The 24,761-nt window shown below is 43.8% G+C and overlaps 1 protein-coding gene across 2 annotated transcripts in view; it reads right to left on the bottom strand.

The window, feature by feature from the left end:
- STX17 (syntaxin 17) overlaps positions 1 to 24,761 on the bottom strand; it is a 241,054-nt gene that overhangs the window by 74,531 nt on the left and 141,762 nt on the right. For both annotated transcript variants that reach the window (XM_075314960.1, XM_075314961.1), the window contains 2 exons: positions 19,031 to 19,235; positions 10,185 to 10,282 (listed from right to left, as the gene is read on the bottom strand). In XM_075314960.1, coding sequence (XP_075171075.1) covers positions 10,185 to 10,282; positions 19,031 to 19,235 — 303 coding nt within the window. The remainder of the gene's footprint in view (positions 1 to 10,184; positions 10,283 to 19,030; positions 19,236 to 24,761) is intronic.

The following is a 24,761-nucleotide window of genomic DNA, read 5'->3' as shown; positions in this document are numbered from 1 at the left end:
CCTCCACCTCATCTGGGTCCTCCACCTCCGCCCCAAGCCTGCCTGGTCACGCCACCAGCTTTCTAACTGCGCAGAAGGAATCACGTACCCGTCATTACTATGCTGGCAGCAGAGCGCAACGGCATCAGGCGGTCTTTAGCTTGAAATGTCTTGGAAATAAGAGTCACACAGCGGCTGAGTTGTGGGCAGCTCTGGAGACTGAGTTTAATAAATGGTTGTCTCCACTCAACCTGCAGCCTGGTAAGGCCGTGTGCGACAATGCTGCAAACCTGGGTGCGGCCCTTCGCCTGGGCAAGGTGACACACGTGCCTTGTATGGCTCACGTGTTGAACCTTGTTGTCCAACAATTTTTAACACACTATCCCGGCCTAGATGGCCTTCTGAACAGGGCACGAAAACTGTCTGCTCACTTCCGCTGTTCAACCACCGCTGCTGAGCGACTTGCATCGCTCCAGAAGTCTTTCGGCCTGCCGGTTCATCGCCTGAAATGCGATGTGCCGACACGCTGGAATTCGACTCTCCACATGTTACAGCGACTGTGGCAGCACCGTCGAGCCCTGGTGCAATACGTCATGACGTATAGCCTGGGCCAACGAGATGCAGAGGTGGGGAAGATCACCCTGATGGAGTGGTCTCAGATCAAGAACCTATGCACTCTTCTGCACAGTTTTGACATGGCGACGAATATGTGTAGCGCTGACAATGCCATTATCAGCATGACAATTCCAGTCATTTACATGCTGGAGCACACGCTAAACACTATTCGGAGTCAGGGGGTGGGACAACAGCAAGGGGAGGAACTACAGGAGGATTCATATGGGCAAGAGACAACAACATCACCAAGGTCCAGACGTTCATCATCACCAACGCGGCAGGCATGGGACCATGGGGGACAGGGATCAACAAGGGCGCATGGTAGCAGGCGAAATGTTGAGGAAGGTGCAGGAGAACATGAAGAAATGGAGGACAAACTATGCATGGACATGGAAGACTCAGCGGATGAGGGAGACCTTGGTCAAATTTCAGTTGAAAGAGGTTGGGGGGAGATGTCAGAGGAAGAAAGAACGGTTAGCACCTCTATGCCACAAACACAGCGTGGACTTGGTCCGCATGGCTGCGCAAGACACATGAGCGCCTTCTTGCTGCACTACCTCCAACATGACCCTCGTATTGTCAAAATTAGTGATGATGACTACTGGCTTGCCACACTATTAGATCCAAATTCAAAGTCCAAATTTTGTGACATAATTACAGCCCTAGAAAGGGACGCATGTACGCAGGAGTATCAGCAGAAGCTGTTACTCGATCTTAGCACGGCTTTTCCACCAAACAACAGTGCAGGTGCAGGGAGTGAATCTCCCAGTTGTAACTTGACAAACATGGGACGGTCTAGTCATCTTCACCAGTCTACCCGTACCAGTAGCACCGTATCTGGTGCTGGTAACAGCAATTTTATTGAATCTTTTCATAATTTTTTTAGACCATCCTTTGCAAGGCCACCAGAGACAACAAGTCTGACACATAGTCAACGGCTGGAGAGGATGATACAGGAGTATCTCCAAATGAACATCGATGCCATTACTTTGCAAATGGAGCCTTGCTCATTTTGGGCTTCAAATCTTGAAAAATGGCCAGAGCTCTCCACTTACGCCTTGGAGATTTTGTCGTGTCCAGCTGCCAGCGTTGTCTCTGAACGTGTCTTCAGTGCTGCTGGGTGTGTGCTGACAGATAAACGCCCGCATCTGTCCAGTGACAATGTGGACAGACTAACGTTCATCAAAATGAACAAGTCATGGATCCACAAGGAATTTACTACCTCTGTGTCATCCTGGGGAGGGTAAATGCTTGTGGATTTGGAATGTGCTTGATGCAAATCTAGCTGTGAAGTGTACAACTGGGGCACAAGTGCTGCCACTGAAGGAATGGGTGTGTGTGTGGCCCAATTTTTGGAAAAAAGGGAGACTCCGCTTGGAGTAACCCTTGCTTGCTGTGGTTTTTAAAAGGAGCCAAGATGAACAAGTCATGGTTTAGCAAAGACTTTGCTACCTACCCCGGGGTCATCCTGGGGATGGTTAAGGATGGCGTATTTTTGAATGTGCTTGATGCAAATCTAGCTGTGAAGTGTACAACTGGGGCACAAGTGCTACCACTGAAGGGGTAGGTGTGTGTGTGGCCCAATTTTTGGAAAAAAGGGAGACTCCGCTTGGAGTAACCCTTGCTTGATGTGTTTTTTAAAAGGAGCCAAGATGAACAGATCTGGGATCAGGAAAGACTTAGCTACCTACCCCAGTGTCATCCTGGGGACGGTTAAGGATGGCGTATTTTTGAATGTGCTTGATCAGTGGCGTAGCAAAGGGGGGGCGGAGGGGGCGGTCCGCCCTGGGCGGCACGTGTCAGGGAGGCGGCATTTTGGCCACTCGCCTTCAGTTCTGCTGCCCCCGGGCCGAGTTCCGGGGACCGGAGTCCTCAGCAGGAGACTGTGGCTGCTGTCTTTTTAAGGCATGCAGACCACAGTGTCCTGCTGAATTGAGCTTCATTTGTGGGCGGAGCTACCGCCCGGCGTCCTGCTCGTTCCCACAGAGATGAAGGAGTGCCAGCCAGCAACCCCCAGCACAGCGCTGGCCTCCGGCGCTGTGTGGGCCCCCTCTCATCCGTGTCCGAGCGGTAAGTGCCACCCTCCCCCCTCGACCTGTATACTCGCTCCCAGCCACCCGGTTTATGGGCCCCAGTGAGCTCCATGGGCTTTCCCCACCTCAGGAGCTGCGTGTGCGGGCCCCCAGGAGCCCCGTGTGTGTCAGTGCAGGCTCAGCTCTGCTACATCTGCTTTGTGCTTGGTGCAGGCACAGCTCTGCTACATCTTCCCTGTGCTTGGTGCAGGCTCAGCTCTGCTACATCTGCCCTGTGCTCGGTGCAGGCTCAGCTCTGCTACATCTGCCCTGTGCTCGGTGCAGGCTCAGCTCTGTACATCTGTATGCATGTATGCAGCAGCTACAGAGTTGTGTGTCTGTATGTATGCATCTATGCAGCAGCTACAGAGTTGTGTGTGTCTGTATGTATGCATCTATGCAGCAGCTACAGAGTTGTGTGTGTCTGTATGCATGTATGCAGCAGCTACAGAGTTGTGTGTATGTATGCATGTATGCAGCATCTGCAGAGTTGTGTGTGCCTGTATGTGTATATATATATATATATATATATATATATATATATATATATATATATGTATGCAGCAGCTGCAGAGTTGTGTGTGTCTGTATGTATGCTGCAGAGTTTTGTGTCTGTCTGTATGCAGTTGTCTGTATGTATGCTGCAGAGTTGTCTGTATGTATGCAGTAGAGCTGTGTGTGTCTGTATAAATGCAGTAGAGCTGTGTGTGTCTGTATGTATGCAGCAGAGCTGTGTGTCTATGTATGCTGCAGAGTTTTGTGTCTGTCTGTATGCAGTTGTCTGCATGTATGCAGTAGAGCTGTGTGTCTGTATAAATGCAGTAGAGCTGTGTGTGTCTGTATGTATGCAGCAGAGCTGTGTGTCTATGTATGCTGCAGAGTTTTGTGTCTGTCTGTATGCAGTTGTCTGTATGTATGCAGTAGAGCTGTGTGTCTGTATAAATGCAGTAGAGCTGTGTGTGTCTGTATGTATGCAGCAGAGGTGTGTCTGTATGTATGCAGCAGAGTTGTGTGTGTCTGTATGTATTCATGTATGCAGCAGCTACAGAGTTGTGTATGTATGCAGCAGCTGCAGAGTTGTGTGTGTCTGTATGTATGCTGCAGAGTTGTGTGTCTGTCTGTATGTATGCAGTTGTGTGTCTGTATGCAGCAGAGCTGTGTGTGTGTCTGTATGTATGCAGCAGAGCTGTGTGTGTCTGTATGTATGCAGCAGAGCTGTGTGTCTGTATGTATGCAGCAGAGCTGTGTGTGTGTACAATAGGCCTACATGTGTGTAAAAAGGTGAAAGTCTAGGACTAATAGCAGCAGTCTACAATTAGATCTTTGATTGTAGTTCCATGAAAAATAAATATTTTGATGGTTTTCCAAATTTTTGAAAATTTCTGGATTATCAACGGCCAACGGAGGGGGGGCGGCAAATTTGACGACCGCCCCGGGCGGCAAAAGCAGTAGCTACGCCACTGTGCTTGATGCAAATCTACCTGTGAAGTGTACAACTAGGGCACAAGTGCTGCTACTGATGGGGTGTCTGTGTGGCACAATTTTTGGAAAAAAAGGGAGACTCTGCTTGGAGTCACCTTGCACTGTTTTACATGATTTTAGAAGGGCGTGCCATGCCTATATCTGTGTCTCCTCCTCTTTTTCCTTGTCCAGATCTTTTGTTTTCAAATGAGTATATGTCCTTGTCACTTTCCCATGTGTTTGTGTTGTGTTGTGAGTTGTTTGTCACCTTTTGGACACCTTTGAGGGTGTTTTCTAGGTGTTTTTATGTGTTTGTGATTGCCTGCCATTGTTTCCTATGCGGTTCGAGTGGTTCGCCGAACCGGTTCGCCGAACCAAACACGAACGAGACCTCCGTTCGGCGAACCGAACTCGAGCCGAACCACGGCCGGTTCGCTCATCTCTACTCTCTGGTTTAAGGGCATGAAAATTAAACGTTTGAAAATTGTGGAATTTTCTCCAGCACATTTAAACCCCAGCGCGGTCACTTCACTCCACACTTCACCGCTGATCCCCGGCTAAACAGGTATGTCACGTTCATTCCCCTTGTTAACCCCTTGTTGAGCGGCACTTTGTCACTCTGGACCTAAAAAACAACATTTTCTATGAGATTTCTCGTGGTTTCTTCTGTTTTCACTTGAATTTCTTTTTTGATATACTGATAGTATCTTTTCCACTTTATTTCTCCAGCCTTATAGCGGTCCAGCACCATAACCACTTCCCCCTTGGGAATTATAAGCATATATTATTTTTCAAAATGAAGGTAATGACGTTTTTCATTCTGATCAATCATTTGGTTTATAAGCATGGTTGCTTCTTTTAAGTAAATTATGTCCCCGTGGAGTCTATAGACTGACATTAGTGATACGCTCTCTGATGTAAACAATATATATGGTTTTATCCTAATGTATATATTAGGGTATTTTTATGATTTTTATGATTCCTGAAATGTGGGCATTATTATTATTCTTCCAGATACAAATGGTTTCATGCGTCTGACGTTCTTCTCAGATATTATTTAAATACATCAATTAGGTAAAATGATTTATTATAATAAGCCATAAATTACTTGACAGTTATCAATATGAAATATGAATGAATATTGGTACTGATCTTCTCTTGTTATGCTTTATTTTGTTATATGAATTTCAGTTGTGAAGAAGGCAGTAGCCGAAACGTTATTAGTTGTGAAGAAGGCAGTAGCCGAAACGTTACCTACATCTGAATTATCAATTTATGAAAATAAAATATAATTGATACATCATTGTGTGCCGGAGTTTCTTCTATATATGGACTATTTTTCTCCTGAGCACCACATTAGTGAGCCAGACCATTTTTTGGAAAATCACACATCTCTAGTTATGACATTTCAATTACTTGTATTCTTCTATAATGGAAGGTCATTGAGACCAGTTTGATAACATACTCGAGGTGACTGCAATCTCTGCACAATTTATAGGTAAGCCCCAGTTATAAGCTAAATACCATCATTTATTTTTCACGTTGAAGTGGAATTTGTGGTGCTTAGATCATCTGAACCACACAGTATATAAGCCGTATATGGCATGAATTGCAGTACCTTGAAAAACTATTCCTACCCCGTATTTGTGAAATGTAAAAGGAAATACAGTAATACATTGTTTTCTAAATATATTACAAATATGAATCTGAAAATTACGACAAGCACCTTTTGTGAGTGAATACTTGGTGGGATAACCTTTTGTGGCTATACATGCTGTAAGTCTTTTGGAGTATGCTCTACCAACTTTGCACATCTGGAGGCTGAAACTGTTGCTCATTCTTGTTTGCAAAATAGTTCTAGTTCAGTGAGGTTTGAAGGAGAGTGTCTGTGAGCAGTAATTTTCAAGTATTGACATAGATTCTTCATAGGAGTTAGGTCTAGAATATGACCGGGCCATTCAAACACATGAATACGCTTTGATCTAAACCATTCCATTGTAGGTCTGGCAGTAAGTTTAGGATAATTGTTTTGCAGGAAGTGAACCTATGCACCAGTCTCAGATCTTTTGAACCCTTTAACAGGTTTTCCTCCAGAATTGCCCTGTATTTAACTCCATCTATTTTCCCATTAAATATGACAAGCTTCCCTGTCCCTGATGAAGAAAAGTATCCCCAGAACATGATGCTGCCACCACCATGTTAGCCACTGGGGATGGTGTTTCGCGGATGACATGCAGTGTTAGGATTCTGCCACACCTAGCATTTTGCCCAAAACGTTCTACCTCAATCTCATTTTCCCACAGCACTTTTATCTGCTAGCTATATACTCTACACAGCTTTTTGCAAACTGCAAATGGGACTTCTTATGGCTTGCTGTCAAATATGACTTTGTTCTTGACACTATCATAAAGGCTAGATTTGTGGATTATATAATTAATAATTGTCCTGTGGTAAGATTCTCCCAGCTGAGCAATGGATCTCTACAGCTCCTTCAGAGGGACCATTTTTTGGCTGATTCTATCTGTGCAATACTACTTCTTTTTTGGAATATGGATTGAACAGTGCTCTATGTTCTGAACTTAGGCTACTGTTTTATAACCTTACCCTGCTTTAATCTTCTCTACAACTTTATCCCTGATTTTTCTTGTGTGTGCCTTGGTTTCCATGATCCCTAATTTTCTCAAACAAACATCTGAGGCCTTCACAGAACAGCAGTGGTTATATTGAGAATACATTACACACAGGTGGACTCAATTTTCTAATTAGGTGACTTCTGGAGGCAATTGGTTATGTACGATTTTATTTAGGGGTATCAAACTACAAGGGGTTGAATACAAAGGCACATCTCAGTTTGAAGATTTATATTCTTAAAACATGTAGAGAACAATATAGCATTTTCTTTACACTCACAAATACTTGTTAGTTTTGGTATATCACATAAAAACCTAATAAAATACTTTTAAGTTTATGGGTGTACTGTGAAAAAAATATGCAAAAGTTCATACTTTTTCAAGGCACTGATATGTGAATGTTGTTCCATCAGTATTTTGCACCTTTGTTGCCCATACCTCTATCAAGGGGGGACCTGCTGTTTCCTATTAGTGTATTAGTTTTCTGACCTCTGTTGGTAAATATGTCTGCCTATAGTTTTAATTTTCGAAGGAATGTTCTGCCGTGCTGAATGCACTTGGGTATGCAAATTATCAAGATTCTGTTGCTGCCAGCTACCTTTTCAATTGCTGACCAATGACGTCTCAGATGTGCTCAATGGGAAACAAGTCCGGAGGTGCTGCATGCCATGTTAATATGATTAGGCCACACAGACTGCTCACAGTAGTATGAGCAACATGAGGTCTGGTATGATCATGTTGAAAAATCGCTCCACGGACACTTTCGACAAATTGTCGTACCTCCTGTTCCACAACCAAATCACAGTAACGCCAAGCTGTTATTGTACCTGGAATGAAGACAAGACTATAGTTATACCAGCTACTGTGGATTATACTACCACACACGCATAATCAAGGCAGTATGACTGGTATAATGTTGCTTTGTGAAGAACTATTCTTGGAGTTGCCCACATGGTCTCCAGACCAATGTGTGACCATCATTTCATTGAAAACAAAAAATGTCTCACATTGCTGCAAAGGTTATATCTTCATTCTAGTCTCAATTGTCGTCTGGATATTCATTCATGATAGCCTTTGAGAGTGATGGCATGAGATCAATGGAGCACATGTAGCTGGACATCTAACTCGAAGCCCAATATTGTGCAGATGCCTTCATATGGCACTATAATAATAAATAATAATAATAATGTGGTTTGTGTAGACATTATTTCACACCTTAGACTTGGTATGTGATGTCTGATTTCACTTTCTGTACAGAAAGGATCAATCATGGAACCAGTGGTACAGCCAAATGTTCCAGGAGCTGTTTTCAACATAACACCAGACTTCATGCTGCTCGTGTTACTGTGAGCATCCTGTGAGGCCTAATCATACTTCCATAACCTATAACATCTCCTGACTTATGTCACATTGGGCACATCTGGAACGTCATTGAATGAAAATGGCAAAATCAACTGCAACAGTGGATATAGATCATTGGTGTGCCCATATGCACTCAGTGTGGTATAACATTCCTCAGACAGCCATTAACCCCTTCACGACCGGACGATTTTTCGCTTTCCGTTTTTTTTTGCCATTCTTCTTCCAAGAGCCGTAACTTTTTTATTTTTCAGTCAATATGGTCATGTGAGGGCTCATTTTTTGCGGAATGAGCTGTAATTTTATATGAAACCATAAGTTTTATCATATAATGTACTGGAAACCGGCAAAAAAAATCCAAATGCAGAAAAATTGCAAAAAAAGTGCGATATATTGTTTTTGAGATATTTTATTCACTGTTGTTTACTATATGGTAAAACTGATGTGTGGGTGTGATGCCTCAGGTCAGTGCGAGTTCGTAGACACCAAACATGTATACGTTTACTTTAATATAAGAAGTTAAAAAAATTTGGAAGTTTGTCCGCAAAAAGTGGAGAACGTTTTATGCCATATTCCGTGACCCGTAGCGTTCTCATTTTTCGGGATCTATGGCTCAGTGATGGCTTATTTTTTGTGCCTCGAGCTGCCATTTTTAACGGTACTATTTTTGCGCAGATGCTACGTTTTGATCCCCTGTTATTGCATTTTGCGCAAAAGTTGTGACGACAAAAAAACATAATTTTGACGTTTGGAATTTTTTTTGCCACTACGCCGTTTACTGATCAGATTAATTGATTTTATATTTTGATCGATCGGGCGTTTCTGAACGCGGCGATACCAAATATGTGTATATTTTTTATTTTTTTAACCCTTTAATTTTCAATGGGGCGAAAGGGGGGTGATTTGAACTTTTAATTTTTGTTGTTTTTTTTTTTTTTATTTTTTAAAACTTTTTTTTATTTTACTAGTTCCCCTAGGGGGCTATATGGATCAACAATCCGATCGCTCTGCCCTATCTGCTGATCACAGCTATACAGCTGTAAACAGCAGATATGCTCACTTTCTGCTTCACTTGGCTCCGGGCCGAGTGAAACCAAAAGTTATTCATGTGAGCTACAGGAGTCATCACATGACCCTGTCCTACCATGACAACCACCGGAAGTCATGTGATCACGTCACGTGACTTCCGGGATCGGGCGGTAAATAAATGTTTACCGCTGATGCCGTTATAATGGCGCTGTCACATATTGACAGCGCCATTTAAGGGGTTAAACAGCACGAGCAGATAACGATTCTGCTCGTGCCTAGCAGGCACATATTTCAGCTGTGAAAATCAGCTGAGATGTGCGCCGATCGCGACATGCTGCCAGCGGCAGACCTCGGGCAGTAATACTATTACCGCTAGGACGTAATATTACTGCCCGTGGTCGTTAAGGGGTTAAAGAAGCACTCCCATCAAAATTGATATCCTGTTAAAATATTGCAATCATCATATTATATAGCACTATGTAACTGTTATATGTAGAAATAAAAAGTCACTTTTCCCTGCTTGAGTTGTCCCCCTTTTCAATTCCATTCCAAGCTGGTCAACTACTCCCTGCCATTAACTTTTGTAGTGATGATTCATGCAGGGAAAAGAGACTTCCTGTTGCTACATAGAGCTTAGAAAGATTCAACTAGTTTGTTTTTAATTACGCAATGTCATAGACCTAATGGAAAAGAGAAGAATTAACTGGGTGGAAGGACAAAATGAGCAATTGTAAATGAGCTATTTAATTTGATCACTGCAATATATTAACAGAATAACAATTTTGATGGGAGTGCTTATTTCATAACCTTATTGATAACATGACAAGGCATGTGAGTGTATTTACTTTACATGGAGATCAAACATGATCCGGAATAAATTGTAATTATTTGAAAATGTTGTTTCCATTTTTTCATCATTTGCATATCACTAACATGTCTATCAATCTTGTGATTTCAACCTTGGTGATGCAATTTCAATGCGGAGGAGTGTATTTTAACATAGACGCATTGACAACATATACAACATTCTGAAATGTACCTTTTCCAATGTATTCCATGATTCCAAGGCATTTGAATCTTGAATTTCAACAAACTTTGCATCAATTTGGATTTCAGAATAACTCTCACAAGAAGGCCCTAAACAGGATTTTAAATTGTTAATTATAAAATGTAATTATAAGGTACACAATATTAAACATTTAGACAAAAATCAGAAATTTTGCAGATAAAATTAAAAGACTTGTACCAATTATACCTATTAATAGGATTTGGAATGACATATTGATCACGTAGGGCTCCAAAAATCCAAAGAATTATGATTTCATCAATCAGTGACTGCAGGAAATTACAGTTTTCAGTCCCATAAAGAATGAATGTAGTTGGCATACATGAGCAAACTCCTCCTCATTCAGATATGGTTCTGCAAATCCCCATAAAGCAGGTGTTCCGTGGCAAACTCAGTTAGGCCAGAAACCTTGCAAGGAACAGAAAGGTAGCAATTCTCACAATTCGCGGGCAGCCTAGTAGTGAATCCATACCTCCCAACTTTTGAAGAAAGTAAAGAGGGAGAAAGTAAGCGGCGCGCGGAGCGTGCCGCGGCAAAATTTTACCACGACCCTAGCCACACCCCTAGCCACACCCATTCATCAGTAAGGGTCATTCAGTAGTTGCCCCAGACTGTTCGTTAATAGTCATAGCAGCCAGAATTTTCTTATATTTCTATGTGTCACTAAATGACATTGCTTATTTGTGCCTATAAATCCGTGTTCACATGTTGCATAAATCCTGTTTCTTTTTGTTTCTGATGCTGTCTGCACCAAACTACATAATAACAATCTTCTCTGATTGTTCCATTTTCTGCCTTTTCTCCATTATTTAATGTGTTTTTGGTTCAGATGTGAATCTGCGTTTTTAAGTGTTTTTATTGTACTGAGAAGCTTTTTCCTGCATTTTTTGAAGCTCCACATAGAAACCTCCAGAGGAAAAAAAAAACAAAACTGCAGAGTTCAGTGACGTCGTCTCATGGAATCACATCCACTTTACTTGGATAATTAAACACAGCAGAATAAATGTGCAAAAAAACAGCAGAAAAAAAATGCAGCATTTACACTACATGTGAACACGGACTCAATGTCCAAGCATAGTGGATGAGATGTCATGAAATCTCCGCCCCTTTTATGTCTGAAGACACCGCTGATCTGTGCAGTTTTGGTGTTTTTTTCTTTATAATCTTCAGGATTCACATCTGCACCAAACATGTATCAAATAAGGGACAATGCATAAAAAATACCGCAAAGACGCAATAATCAGAGGAGATTGTTATTGCGCTTGTGTGGTGCGGACAGCGGCAGAAAAAACACAGCATTTCTGATATGTGTGAACACGGCCTCAGCGATACATTTTTATTACATTTTTTATGGGTTTTAATAAAGAAAAATGATAAATTGCGCCATTTTTTCCCGCCATTTACCGATCCCCATCAATAATCTGATCGCTGCGTTGTTTCGGGTCGTTACGATTACAGGGACACCAAATATGTCCATGTTATTTGCTGATTTGTGATGTTTATTATTTTAGAAAAAAGTGCAATAAAATTACCGTATTTTTCGCTTTATAAGACGCACTTTTGTTCCCCCAAATTTTGGGGGAAAGTAGGGGGTGCGTCTTATAAACCGAATATACGGATTATATACTGCAGGGTCCAGGGGAGGTGGGGCCGCTCTGGAGCGGTGCTGGGGGAGCTGGTGGAGGCTGGTATAGACTTGTGAAGCTGAGGGCGGCAGCGTTTGATCTCCTGCACCCGCTCATATAATATGCACAGCTGCTGTCCACCCCTGTGGTGCTGAAATTGCACCACGGTGATGGGCTGGGGGAGCTGTGCATATTATATCTGCCCGTGCTTCCCTTTGCTCACAAATGCCCCCTCCCCCTGTGTTATCTATGGCCCCCATGCTGCTACCCATAGTAAAATAATAAACTCGTTACTCACCTCCTCCAGCATCTGCCGTCTCCCTCCTGCCGCTATGATCAGGCATGCAGAGATAACACACTGCTGTGCCGATCACATGACAGGGACTGTGAACCAGGAAATGCAGGAGGCCGGAGTTCAACCCTGAGGAGGGGTACACGAGGGAGCACAGCACTGGAGAAGGTAAGGAAAGAGTTTATTTTACTAAAAGCAGCAGCATGGGGCAGCGTGTGTGCCAGCCACAGGGGCCAGGGTGTGTGCCAGCCACAGGGGCCAGCGTGTGTGCCAGCCACAGGGGCCAGCGTGTGTGCCAGCCACAGGGGCCAGCGTGTGTGCCAGCCACAGGGGCCAGCGTGTGTGCCAGCCACAGGGGCCAGGGTGTGTGCCAGCCACAGGGGTCAGCGTGTGTGCCAGCCACAGGGGGCAGCGTGTGTGCCAGCCACAGGGGGCAGCGTGTGTGCCAGCCACAGGGGGCAGCGTGTGTGCCAGCCACAGGGGGCAGCGTGTTTGACAGCCACAGGGGGCAGCGTGTGTGACAGCCACAGGGGGCAGCGTGTGTGACAGCCACAGGGGGCTGCGTGTGTGACAGCCACAGGGGGCTGCGTGTGTGACAGCCACAGGGGGCAGCGTGTGTGCCAGCCACAGGGGGCAGCGTGTGTGACAGCCACAGGGGGCAGCGTGTGTGCCAGCCACAGGGGGCAGCGTGTTTGACAGCCACAGGGGGCAGCGTGTGTGACAGCCACAGGGGGCAGCGTGTGTGACAGCCACAGGGGGCTGCGTGTGTGACAGCCACAGGGGGCTGCGTGTGTGACAGCCACAGGGGGCAGCGTGTGTGACAGCCACAGGGGGCAGCATGTGTGCCAGCCACGGGGCAGCGTGTGTGCCAGCCACAGGGGGCAGCGTGTGTGCCAGCCACAGGGGCCAGGGTGTGTGCCAGCCACAGGGGCCAGGGTGTGTGCCAGCCACAGGGGCCAGGGTGTGTGCCAGCCACAGGGGCCAGGGTGTGTGCCAGCCACAGGGGCCAGGGTGTGTGCCAGCCACAGGGGCCAGCGTGTGCCAGCCACAGGGGGCAGCGTGTGTGCCAGCCACAGGGGGCAGCGTGTGTGACAACCACAGGGGGCAGAGTGTGTGCCAGCCACAGGGGGTAGCATGTGTGCCAGCCACAGGGGGCCAGTTTGTGCCAGCCACAGGGGCCAGCGTGTGTGCCAGCCACAGAGGGCAGTGTGTGTGCCAGCCACAGGGGGCAGCGTGTGTGACAGCCACAGGGGGCAGCGTGTGTGACAGCCACAGGGGGCAGCGTGTGTGCCAGCCACAGGGGGTAGCGTGTGTGCCAGCCACAGGGGGCCAGTTTGTGCCAGCCACAGGGGGCAGCGTGCCAGCCATAGGGGACATGTTGCATCACTGGGGGACGTGTGCCAGCCCAAGGGGGCTATATTCAATATAAGGTGGCCATATCCAGATTAAGGGGGCTAATTTTAGGATGGGGGCTATGAGGGACATATACTCTATATGATTTGTTAGACAGACACTGGCATTATTAGACGGACCCCATTTATTAAAAAAAATTCTCTATTCCTTCACCAAATTTGGGGGTGCGTCTTATAATCCGGTGCGTCTTATAAAGCGAAAAATACGGTACATTATTCTATTTGTTATTTTTAGTAATTTTATTAAAAGAAAAAAAAATCTCTTTTCCTCTCTCTCTAGAATACAGGAGATAGAGACACTGCTGTGTACGATGGAGCTCTGTCCTGTGTAATCTGCTGTGTAAGAGGCTGCATTGTAGGTTTATTCATATAAAATCCTCTGTCTGACGTCATCAATTCCTAGTGGCTCAACAGCTAAAGCAGCTAGGAATGCCATGAGGCTGCTGGGGAAGTTGCTGGTTCAAATCCAAGTTGGTGGAAAGCAAAAAAAAATAAAATTTTATTTTGTAATTTTTCCACATTTCTTTATAGTAGTTTTATGGGTACAAATGAATCTGACTCCACCTACAAAGAGATGCAGTATCTATCTATCTATCTATATATCCCTCTATCTATCTATCCCTCTATCTATCTATTCCTCTATCTATCTATCTATCCCTCTATCTATCTATCTATCCCTCTATCTATCTATCTATCCATGTATCTATCCATATGCCATATGTCTATCTATTTATCTATCATGTATGTATCTATTATCTGTCATGTGTATATAATTATATATATATATATATTATATATATATATGTATATATATACGTATATATACAGTGCCTACAAGTAGTATTCAACCCCCTGCAGATTTAGCAGGTTTACACATTCGGAATTAACTTGGCATTGTGACATTTGGACTGTAGATCAGCCTGGAAGTGTGAAATGCACTGCTGCAAAAAAGAATGTTATTTCTTTTTTTATTTTTTTTTAAATTGTGAATTCTGTTTGGTTCCCCTAAAGTATTAAGAAGTATTTCAGGCACAAAGAACAATGAGCTTCACATGTTTGGATTAATTATCTCTTTTTCCAGCCTTTTCTGACTAATTAAGACCCTCCCCAAACTTGTGAACAGCACTCATACTTGGTCAACATGGGAAAGACAAAGGAGCATTCCAAGGCCATCAGAGACAAGATCGTGGAGGGTTACAAGGCTGGCAAGGGGTACAAAACCCTTTCCAAGGAGTTGGGCCTACCTGTCTCCACTGTTGGGAGCATCATCCAGAAGTGGAAGGCTTATGGAACTACTGTTAGCCTTCCACGGCCTGGACAGCCTTTGAAAGTTTCCACCCATGCCGAGGCCACGCTTGTCCGAAGAGTCAAGGCTAACCCAAGGTCAACAAGGAAGGAGCTCCGGGAAGATCTCATGGCAGTGGGGACATTGGTTTCAGTCAATACCATAAGTAACGTACTCCACCGCAATGGTCTCCATTCCAGACGAGCCCGTAAGGTACCTTTACTTTCAAAGCGTCATGTCAAGGCTCGTCTACAGTTTGCTCATGATCACTTGGAGGACTCTGAGACAGACTGGTTCAAGGTTCTCTGGTCTGATGAGACCAAGATCGAGATCTTTGGTGCCAACCACACACGTGACGTTTGGAGACTGGATGGCACTGCATACGACCCCAAGAATACCATCCCTACAGTCAAGCATGGTGGTGGCAGCATCATGCTGTGGGGCTGTTTCTCAGCCAAGGGGCCTGGCCATCTGGTCCGCATCCATGGGAAGATGGATAGCACGGCCTACCTGGAGATTTTGGCCAGGAACCTCCACTCCTCCATCAAGGATCTTAAGATGGGTCGTCATTTTGAATATGTTGAAAATTTATTAAAATTTAACTGAGCAACATAACTTGTTGGTTTGTAAGATTTATGCATCTGTTAATAAATCCTGCTCTTGTTTGAAGTTTGCAGGCTCTAACTTATTTGCATCTTATCAAACCTGCTAAATCTGCAGGGGGTTGAATACTACTTGTAGGCACTGTATATACACATATATATATATACACATTATATATATGTCCCTCTATCATCCATCCATCCATCTTTGCAGCTAAGTAATCTGCTTCTGCTTTGTCTACTGCACTATAGAGGTTAAGATTACCAAATCTTCCCATGGTTTTCAATATGGGCAGTGGCTCAGAGGTAGAGCTGCTGCCTATGGAGCAATGAGATTCACAGTTTCATGGGTTCGAGTCCCGGTCAGACCTGATAATAATTTAATTTAATTTATTCACTCCACTGAGAGGAGGAGTCGGGACATCAGCTGTGAGCCGCGGGAGTGCGGGACAGACCTGAAAAATCGTGGCAGTCCCACAGAATCCGGGACGGTTGGGAGGTATGGTGAATCAATAATCCCATATTCTTTCTTTGATTGACAATGTTGTAAAAAGCTAATACAAAGGTAACTAGAGATGAGTATTTGCCTGTATTTGCCTGTTTCAGCACAGAGTGAGACAGAAACAGGCAAAGCATTCTCATAACCTGTAGTTAGCTGTATTGACTATATTAAAAAAAGGCTCAATTTAAAAAAAAAATAGATGGCATGTACAGAGCACTTATGACATACAGTGATGTACAGATATGAATTCTTGCAACAGACATTATTCAATCTTCACATACAAGGAAGTACGAAATACACATTTAACACACATTGATGCACTAATACACATATTCACCACACAAGGATGTACTCATACACACCTTCAGTACATATGTGGATGCTCTTATACACTGTGTATGTTAAACATGATCAGTAACATGTACCATCTCAACTTGCCACTTTCTGTGATAGCAATGATGGGGCAAACCCTTAAAATTACCCAGAAAAAGTGATACAGGCAGACTCTTGCCTCACCTCCACATACAAAAACAATGACCACAGCAAACCTTTGCAGTATAATGATAGTGTAATGGGCATGATCACTAAGTGAAACATATGGGATTGTATTGAATAAAAGTCTATTTTTATAGCCAAAAGCAATACAAGATAAAGGAAAACTAGGGTTCATCTGCAAGACAGCTTCAGTCACTGCATTCCCAATTCCAGAATGCAGGAGTGGTGGGATCTGTAATCATCACATACATCAGGATGTAGCCAGAGGTGTAAAACTCAAGGGACTGCAATTTATTTGCTCCGCAATCTCAGGACATAGATGGACTGGTTCTCCTCTTTCCCTGTATAAAGAGCCAGTTGGATCAGTGTGGAAGTGTGCGCCAGAGCTCAAAATCGAAGATGGCATATGTCCCCTGTGCTGGCAGTACCCCCTCTACTAAGGACTGGCTACATTCTACGTCGATTCGGCCAGTGTTTAGCAGAGGGGACGGAGCCAGTACGGGAAGCTGGTGATATCTTGGAATCCAAATGGACGCAGCCAGTGCTTCGTAGAGGGGGTGGCCCCAGCACAAGGAATCTTGAGAGACCCCAGAGCATAATAAGAGATATTAAATTTGCTGAGGACAGCTCCTCTGCAAATCAAATTTCCTGGGAAAAAACACCGCAAATAGGTGAATTCGAAGTTTGACTAATCCAATCATTTCTACTGCTAACGATTACATTAATAGTAGCAGTGATATGCTGAATAAACACCAATCACGCCCTCCCAGAAATGCTCCTGTGCTCCATCAATTGTTGAAAGCCCATAATGTCATCGAGCAGTTAAAGGTTTCCATGGTTTTTTAAAGGGTTGTCGGGACTAAATCCACAGGTCTCAAGTCTGTAGTCACTCTATGTATGTCATAGCAGATGTATGAATGCTCACATTGCATGCACATTGTATACAATTAGTAATCCACAGCAATAGATAACCATAACACAGGTCTCACTGTGATAAATGAAGCAAAAATCGGTTGTCCAGTAGCAGGGGGGGCACCAAATCAGCCTCACAATACCCCTTAGCTGGCAACAATCTGCCCTGATACTTTCTTAGACCTCCCCCCTGCTACTGGACAACCGATTTTTGCTTCATTTATCACAGTGAGACCTGTGTTATGGCTATCTATTGCTGTGGATTACTAATTGTATACATTACATATGAGACAGTTTTATATCTTTGTCTCAACTACTGTTACCTTGGTGGGGTGATTCCTACCGGGTACATTGTGTCCTAAACTGGGTAATAAGAGGAGCCTAACATTATCTCCATCTTTTGGTTGGTTTTACAACCATTTATGTTGTGTGGTATATAGGTAATTTTAACTTGGATATTAAAAGTTACAATTTAATTGTGACCACAATTGTATAGTACCAATTTTGCTCTGCTGTTTTTGACTACTGGTAAACAACGACACATCTTTACATATGTTTTGTTTAGTGACTATATTTAGTTTGGATCAACTGAATCTTTAAATCCTTACTGCTGCCGAATTTTTAGTTTTTTCTTCCTAAGAATCATAAATCTAATTTTTTGGGGGGTACAGCCACAGAATGGCTTGATTTTTGCAGGTCAAGTTGAAGAATTATTATTATTATTATTATTATTATAAGAACTGAATTGAAGTTGAAAAAAAAAGAAAAGAAAAAAAGTGTTTTGTGTCATCATTCCATCTGACCTGTAACTTTTTATTTTTCCATCACTGTGCTTGTGTGATGGATTCATTTTTTTGCATGCCAAGCTGACATTTTCATTAAATTTTATTTTGCCATACATATAACATCTTGCTTGCTGTCAAGTGCATGTTAATGGAGGTGCAGTTACCAAAAAAAAACCAGAACTTCTGGCTTTATAATTATTTTTAACATGACAACTCATTGTGACCTTACAAATGTGTTGTGGGGTGCCCGAAGGAAACCAATGCACAAACGCACCAACAACCAGTCGTTTAAAAGCCATTATCAGACACTGAGAGTGCTAATTTAACAAAACTGGCTAAACATCAATGAATATATTTGTCCCTGTTGTAGAGATAATTGCTGCCTGTGTACCACAGCTGCCATCTGCCAGGTATGGTGCAATCTCAGTTCCTGAGTCAACTTCATACAGCTGCACACGACATAGGATGTACTATGTCCTACATCAGGAAGTGGTTAATAGTTAACTGCATTGTCAAAAGTGAAGCTTGGAGACATGGAAAGTCTTCAGCTAGTTTGGTATCTAAAATATAGATCTCAATAACCAGCCCATTTTAAAAACATTATTAATTTAAAGGAGTTGTATATCGTTGCTTAATTCCACATTGGGAGATAGGTGGTGGCAATAATAGCTTGTCTACACATCTGCAGGGGTGCGGTATTATCAGAAGTTATCTTGCACATGTCTATCCTAATTTTACATTAAAATTTACAAAGTATGAAAAAAACCATGCCAACATAAGAACTCCATTTCTACATATGCTTACACCTACAAATAACAATACTCATTGCAGAAAAATAGTACAGATTATTCTAATCTAAGGGGCATGATCAAAAATTTGAAAGTGTAAAGTAAAAACAATCAAACCTACCTTTCATTGCTTCATTGTTTGGCACATTACAATGAATTTCTTCATGTAAATCTTCAACTGACTTTGCGTGAATCTCCAAAAAAACTCTTATGGATTCTAAAGCCATATCTTTCACTGGCTGCAGTACTTGTGTCAGGGCCTGGATCTCTTCATTCCTTACTTTTAGAAATAGCGTTTCCATGTCTCGCATATTGGCTCTAAGTTGCTGATAAAACAAATATAAACATGGTTTAGTTTGTAATAGTGCTTTGTAATACTTATATGGATATGCACACTAATTACATTGCATTTTTTTTATTATGAGGTAATTATCCGCTACTTAACCCCTACACCACCAAGCCTTTTTTCATCTTACCGACCATGACTAACTTTACAATTCTGGACTGTGTCACTTTATGTGGTAATAACTCTGAAATGCTTTTTTTGAGATTACTATTTTGTGGCATGTGTACTTCATGTTAGTGATACATTTTGGTCGATATGACTTGCGTTTAGTTATGAATATATTGAAAATATGAATTTAGCAAAATTTCGAATTTTTATACCTTTAAACCAGATAATTATACCACACAATATAGTTAATAAACAACATTTACCACATATCTACTTTATATCAGTACCATTTTGAAACATTTTTTTTTGTTAAGTTAGAAGGTTTAATATTTATCAGCAATTTTTCATTTTCCCCAAATAAATTTACAAAACCAATTTTTTTAGGAACCACATCACATTTGAAGTGACTTTGAGGGTCCTATGTGACAGAAAATACCCCAAAGTGACACCATTCTAAAAACTGCACCCCTCAGAGTACTGAAAACCACCTCCAAGAAATTTACTAACCCCTTACGTGCATAACAGGAATTAAAGCAATGTGGAAGGAAAAAAAATAAAATTTTACTTTTTCCCATGAAAATATTGCTTTAAGGCCGCTTTACACGCTGCCACATCGCTAGCATCGGCTAGCGATGTTGCGTGTGATAGCACCCGCCTCCGTCGGTGGCACGATATGTGGTGATCGCTGCCGTAGCGAACATTATCGCTACGGCAGCGTCACATGCACATACCTGCCCTGCGACGTCGCTGTGACCGGCGAACCGCCTCCTTTCTAAGGGGGCGGTTCGTTCAGTGTCACAGCGACATCACAGCATCGTCACTGAACTGCCGCCCAATAGAAAAGGAGTGGAGGAGATGAGCAGCCGGAACATCCCGCCCACCTCCTTCCTTCCTCCTTTTCCGGTGGACGCAGGTAAGGAGATGTTTGTTGTTCCAGCGGCGTCACACATAGCGATGTGTGCTGTCGCAGGAACGACAAACAACATCGTTACTGCAGCAGCAACGATAATTGGGAAGAGGGGGCATGTCACCGATGAGCGATTTTAACGTTTTTGCGATGATTAAAAATCGCTCACAGGTGTCACACACAACAACATCGCTAAAGCGGCCGGATGTGCATCACAAATTCCGTGACCCCCAACGACGTCGCTTTAGCGATCTCGTAGCGTGTAAAGCCACCTTTAGTCTTAAATTTTGCAATTTCACAAGAGTAACAGCAATTTATTGTGCAATTTCTCCTGATTACACTGATACCTCATATGTCGTGGAAAATACTATTTCAGCAAGTGGCAGGGCTCAGTAGGGAGAAGCGCCATTTGACTTTCGGAACGCAAAATTGTCTGGAATAGATAGGGGATGCCATGCTGCATTTGCAGAGCCCCTGATGTGCCTAAATAGTGAAAACTGCCCATAAATAACACCATTTTGGAAAACACAACCCTCAATTAATATATTTAGAGATGTGGTGAGCACCTTGAACCCAACAGCTGCTTCACAGAATTGTAGAACCTTGAGCTGTGAAAATGAAAAAACATAGCCTCAATTTTTTCATTTTCAGAAGGACAACAGGAGAAATTGGACCATACAATTTGTTGTACAATTTTTTCCTGAGTACACCAAAAACCCATATGTGGCGGCGAATGACTTTTTGGGCACACAGCAGGGCTCGGAAGGGACAGAGCACTATTTGAATTCTGAAACACCATTTTGGCTGATACAGATTGTGGATGCTACGTAACATTTGAAGAGCCCCTGATGTGGCAAAACAGAAGAAACTCCCACAAGTGGCCCGATTTTGGCAACTACATCTCTTGAGAAATTCATCTAGGGGTGTATTGAGCATTTCTAACCAACACGTGATTTCCAAAATTGTATAAAATTGGGCTAAGTAAATAAAAAATTCCCATTTTTTAAAAAAAAAAAAAAAAAAAATTCCATGGCTCCAAATTTTTAATATTCAAAAGCATAAATAATAATAGCAGAAAACGAATGCTATAATTTGTTACGCAATTTCTCCTGAGTATGCCAATATATGTGGTCGAAAAGTATTTTTGAGGCACAGTGCAAAGCTCAGAAGGGAAGGAGCACCATGTTGAAGTGCAGATTTTTATGGAATGGTTTGATGGTGCCATGTCATACTGGCAAAGCCCCTGACATGCCAGAAAAGCAGGCCACCCAGAAATGAAGCCCTTATACAGTCCTCGACACCAAAAAATAAAAAAATTACAGGTCTCAGAATTATGCAACAGAATAACTATTATAAAAAAAAAACATTTTTAGTATATGATGGAAGCAGAAAATAAAAATAAGTATATAAATCTGTTATCACCGTCATCGCACCGACCCGCAAAATAAATTCATCCTATCACTAATACCGCAAGGTGAATAACAGAAAATTAAAACATAACTATTCTTGTCCTACTATCTATTTCTTCATTCTGCCGCCCAAAAATTAGAATAAAGCTCCGCTGACATCTATTCTGTGGTCTCTGCTGAGCACTTACATTGGGGTTTCCATGTAAATCCCAAAAACTTCAATTCAGACAAAACCTCTGTTGAAACTACTCATGATAATGAGGCAGATGGAGACACTTTGGACTCTGTCTGGTCTCTTTTCTGGCCCAGCAACGTTCCATCATCTTGGGCATCTTTTTAGCACACAAATGTGGAAAACCACACTTCGGTGCAAGCCTAAAAAGATGGCACCACCAGAACAGATTCCAAACGGAATCCAGAGTGTCTTCCTCTGCCTCATTAGAGTGAGTGGTTTCACCAGGAGTTTCATCTGAATCACATTTTTGGGGAATTTACATAGAAACCCTGACGTAAGTGCTCAGCACAAAACACAAGAATGTTATCCCAATCTTATACTGAAAGTGATCCAAAAATGTTCTCTACCCAAATATATTACCAATAAAACCCCTAATTTATCTCTCACAAAACCAGCCCCCACTCATCTGTCACTGGAAACATCGGGAGGGTCCCACATTACTGGTAGAACAAAGGCTGTGGAAAAGTGATATTGCTCCACCCCCAAGAAAAATCCAGTGATGTCTGAGCTCCCAAATCTAAATGCCAACCTCCTTCTAAGCCCCCTTGTGCCTAAACCACAATAAGCTGCCATTTGTGGAATTATTGTAGTGGGGAGAGGGCATTTAAAAATGTATGGGGTGCATGTCTCCAGAAGCACAAGCTGGGCACAATGTATGGCGGTGCAACAATATATGGGGGCACAATGTATGGGCGCTAAACTGGTATATTTCTAATTTTCCAGAAAAAGAGGTGGCGTGGATGCTACAAAATGGTCACTGCAGCCATAGATAAATTGGTGCAATTTCTATAATGGCATCACTTTTTTTCGATTTGTTTGCTTTTCTGGTACCTAAGGGGCTCTACAAATGTCGATCGCAAACTATTTTAGCAAAATCAGTGCTCCAAAAACTAAATAGTGATCCTTCCTATTCAGCCCTGCTGTGTGGCCAAACAGTAGTTTCTGATGACATTTAGGGCATCACTGCATTTGGTACATATTGCACAATAAAATATAAGGTCCGTTTTCACCTTTCAACACTTGTGTAATTGACAAATTTGCAGCTAATAGAAAAATTATATTTTTACCACTAAAATGTTACATTTCGACATCTCAATGTTATAAAATTGTGAGGCTCTTGTGGGTTCAAAATACCGTATTTTTCGGACTATAAGATGCACCGGACTATAAGACGCACCCTGGTTTTAGAGGAGGAAAATGGGAAAATAAAACTTTAAGCAAAAAATGTGGTCATGACACACTGTTATGGGGCGAGGATCTGCTGCTGAAACTGTTATGGGGGTAATGTCCCCAAATTCTCTACTAAGGTACCCCATCCTGGTAATGATCCTCCTGCCTTGTATATGATCCTGCTATAAACCCCCATCCAGCCTGTTCACATACCCCCCCCATCCAGCCTGTTCACATACCCCCCCATCCAGCCTGTTCACATACCCCCCCCCCATCCAGCCTGTTCACATCCCCCCCCATCCAGCCTGTTCACATACCCCCCCCATCCAGCCTGTTCACATACCCCCCCATCCAGCCTGTTCACATACCCCCCCATCCAGCCTGTTCACATACCCCCCCATCCAGCCTGTTCACATCCCCCCCCATCCAGCCTGTTCACATCCCCCCCCCATCCAGCCTGTTCACATACCCCCCCATCCAGCCTGTTCACATACCCCCCCATCCAGCCTGTTAACATACCCCCCCATCCAGCCTGTTCACATACCCCCCCATCCAGCCTGTTCACATACCCCCCATCCAGCCTGTTCACATCCCCCCCCCCACATCCAGCCTGTTCACATCCCCCCCCCATCCAGCCTGTTCACATACCCCCCCCCCATCCAGCCTGTTCACATCCCCCCCCATCCAGCCTGTTCACATCCCCCCCCATCCAGCCTGTTCACATCCCCCCCCCATCCAGCCTGTTCACATCCCCCCCCCCATCCAGCCTGTTCACATCCCCCCCCCCATCCAGCCTGTTCACATACCCCCCCCCCCCCATCCAGCCTGGTCACATACTCCCATCCTGCTATATGCCCCCATTGTGCTCATATACCATCCTGGTATATGGCCTGTATCCTATAGCACAGAGAAAAAAAATAAACGTTTATACTCACCTTTTCCTCACTCCCTGCAGCCGATCATCTTCCTCTCTGGCACGCTGACCTGTGTGTGCTGTGGAGCCGTTCCCCTGCTGCATCGCGATGTCTTCCTGTCTGTGCCGATCAGCTGACCAGCACAAACAGGAAGACATCGCGTGCAGCAGGGGGCGGCTCCACACACGGGGACGGGTGAGTGTACTGATTCACTGCACCCCGCGCTGGTAATGACGCGCGGGGGGCAGTGAATACAGCCGCACATGATCACTCCAGGCTGTAATTGCCAGGGGTGATCATGCGGCCGGCTCTTTGCTATGCGCGCGTCCCCGCTCGTCCTCCCGTCCACCTGTCAGCGCCGGCTTCAGCGCTGAGAGATGGCCGGGAGGATGGGCGTGCATATGTAATGAGCGGGCCCACGTGGTCACGGCAGGCGCTGCTGCTGCCTGCTCATGTCCCCGATGACCCGCTCCACCACAGCACCCTCGTTCCCGGCCGCAGCCCTATAGTCAGACCATAGGACGCACCCCCAACTTTCCCCCAACATTTGGGGGAAAAAAGTGCGTCTTATGGTCCGAAAAATACGGTACTCACTACACCCTTAGATTAATTCTTTACACAATGTCTTTTCCAATATGGGGTCACTTTTGGGGTTTCTGCTGATCTGGCACCTCAGAGGCTTGGCTAAGGCGGGAGGAGGAATGATTACAGAGGACCTGACCCACAAAGTCTCGCCCAATGCCCAAGCCGAAAGATTGCTCTA

This window comes from Anomaloglossus baeobatrachus, chromosome 6 (genome assembly GCF_048569485.1).
Source record: "Anomaloglossus baeobatrachus isolate aAnoBae1 chromosome 6, aAnoBae1.hap1, whole genome shotgun sequence".
In the NCBI taxonomy this organism is placed as follows: domain Eukaryota; kingdom Metazoa; phylum Chordata; class Amphibia; order Anura; family Aromobatidae; genus Anomaloglossus; species Anomaloglossus baeobatrachus.
Note: the sequence above shows the minus strand (reverse complement) of the source record. Positions and strands in the feature narration are given on the sequence as shown.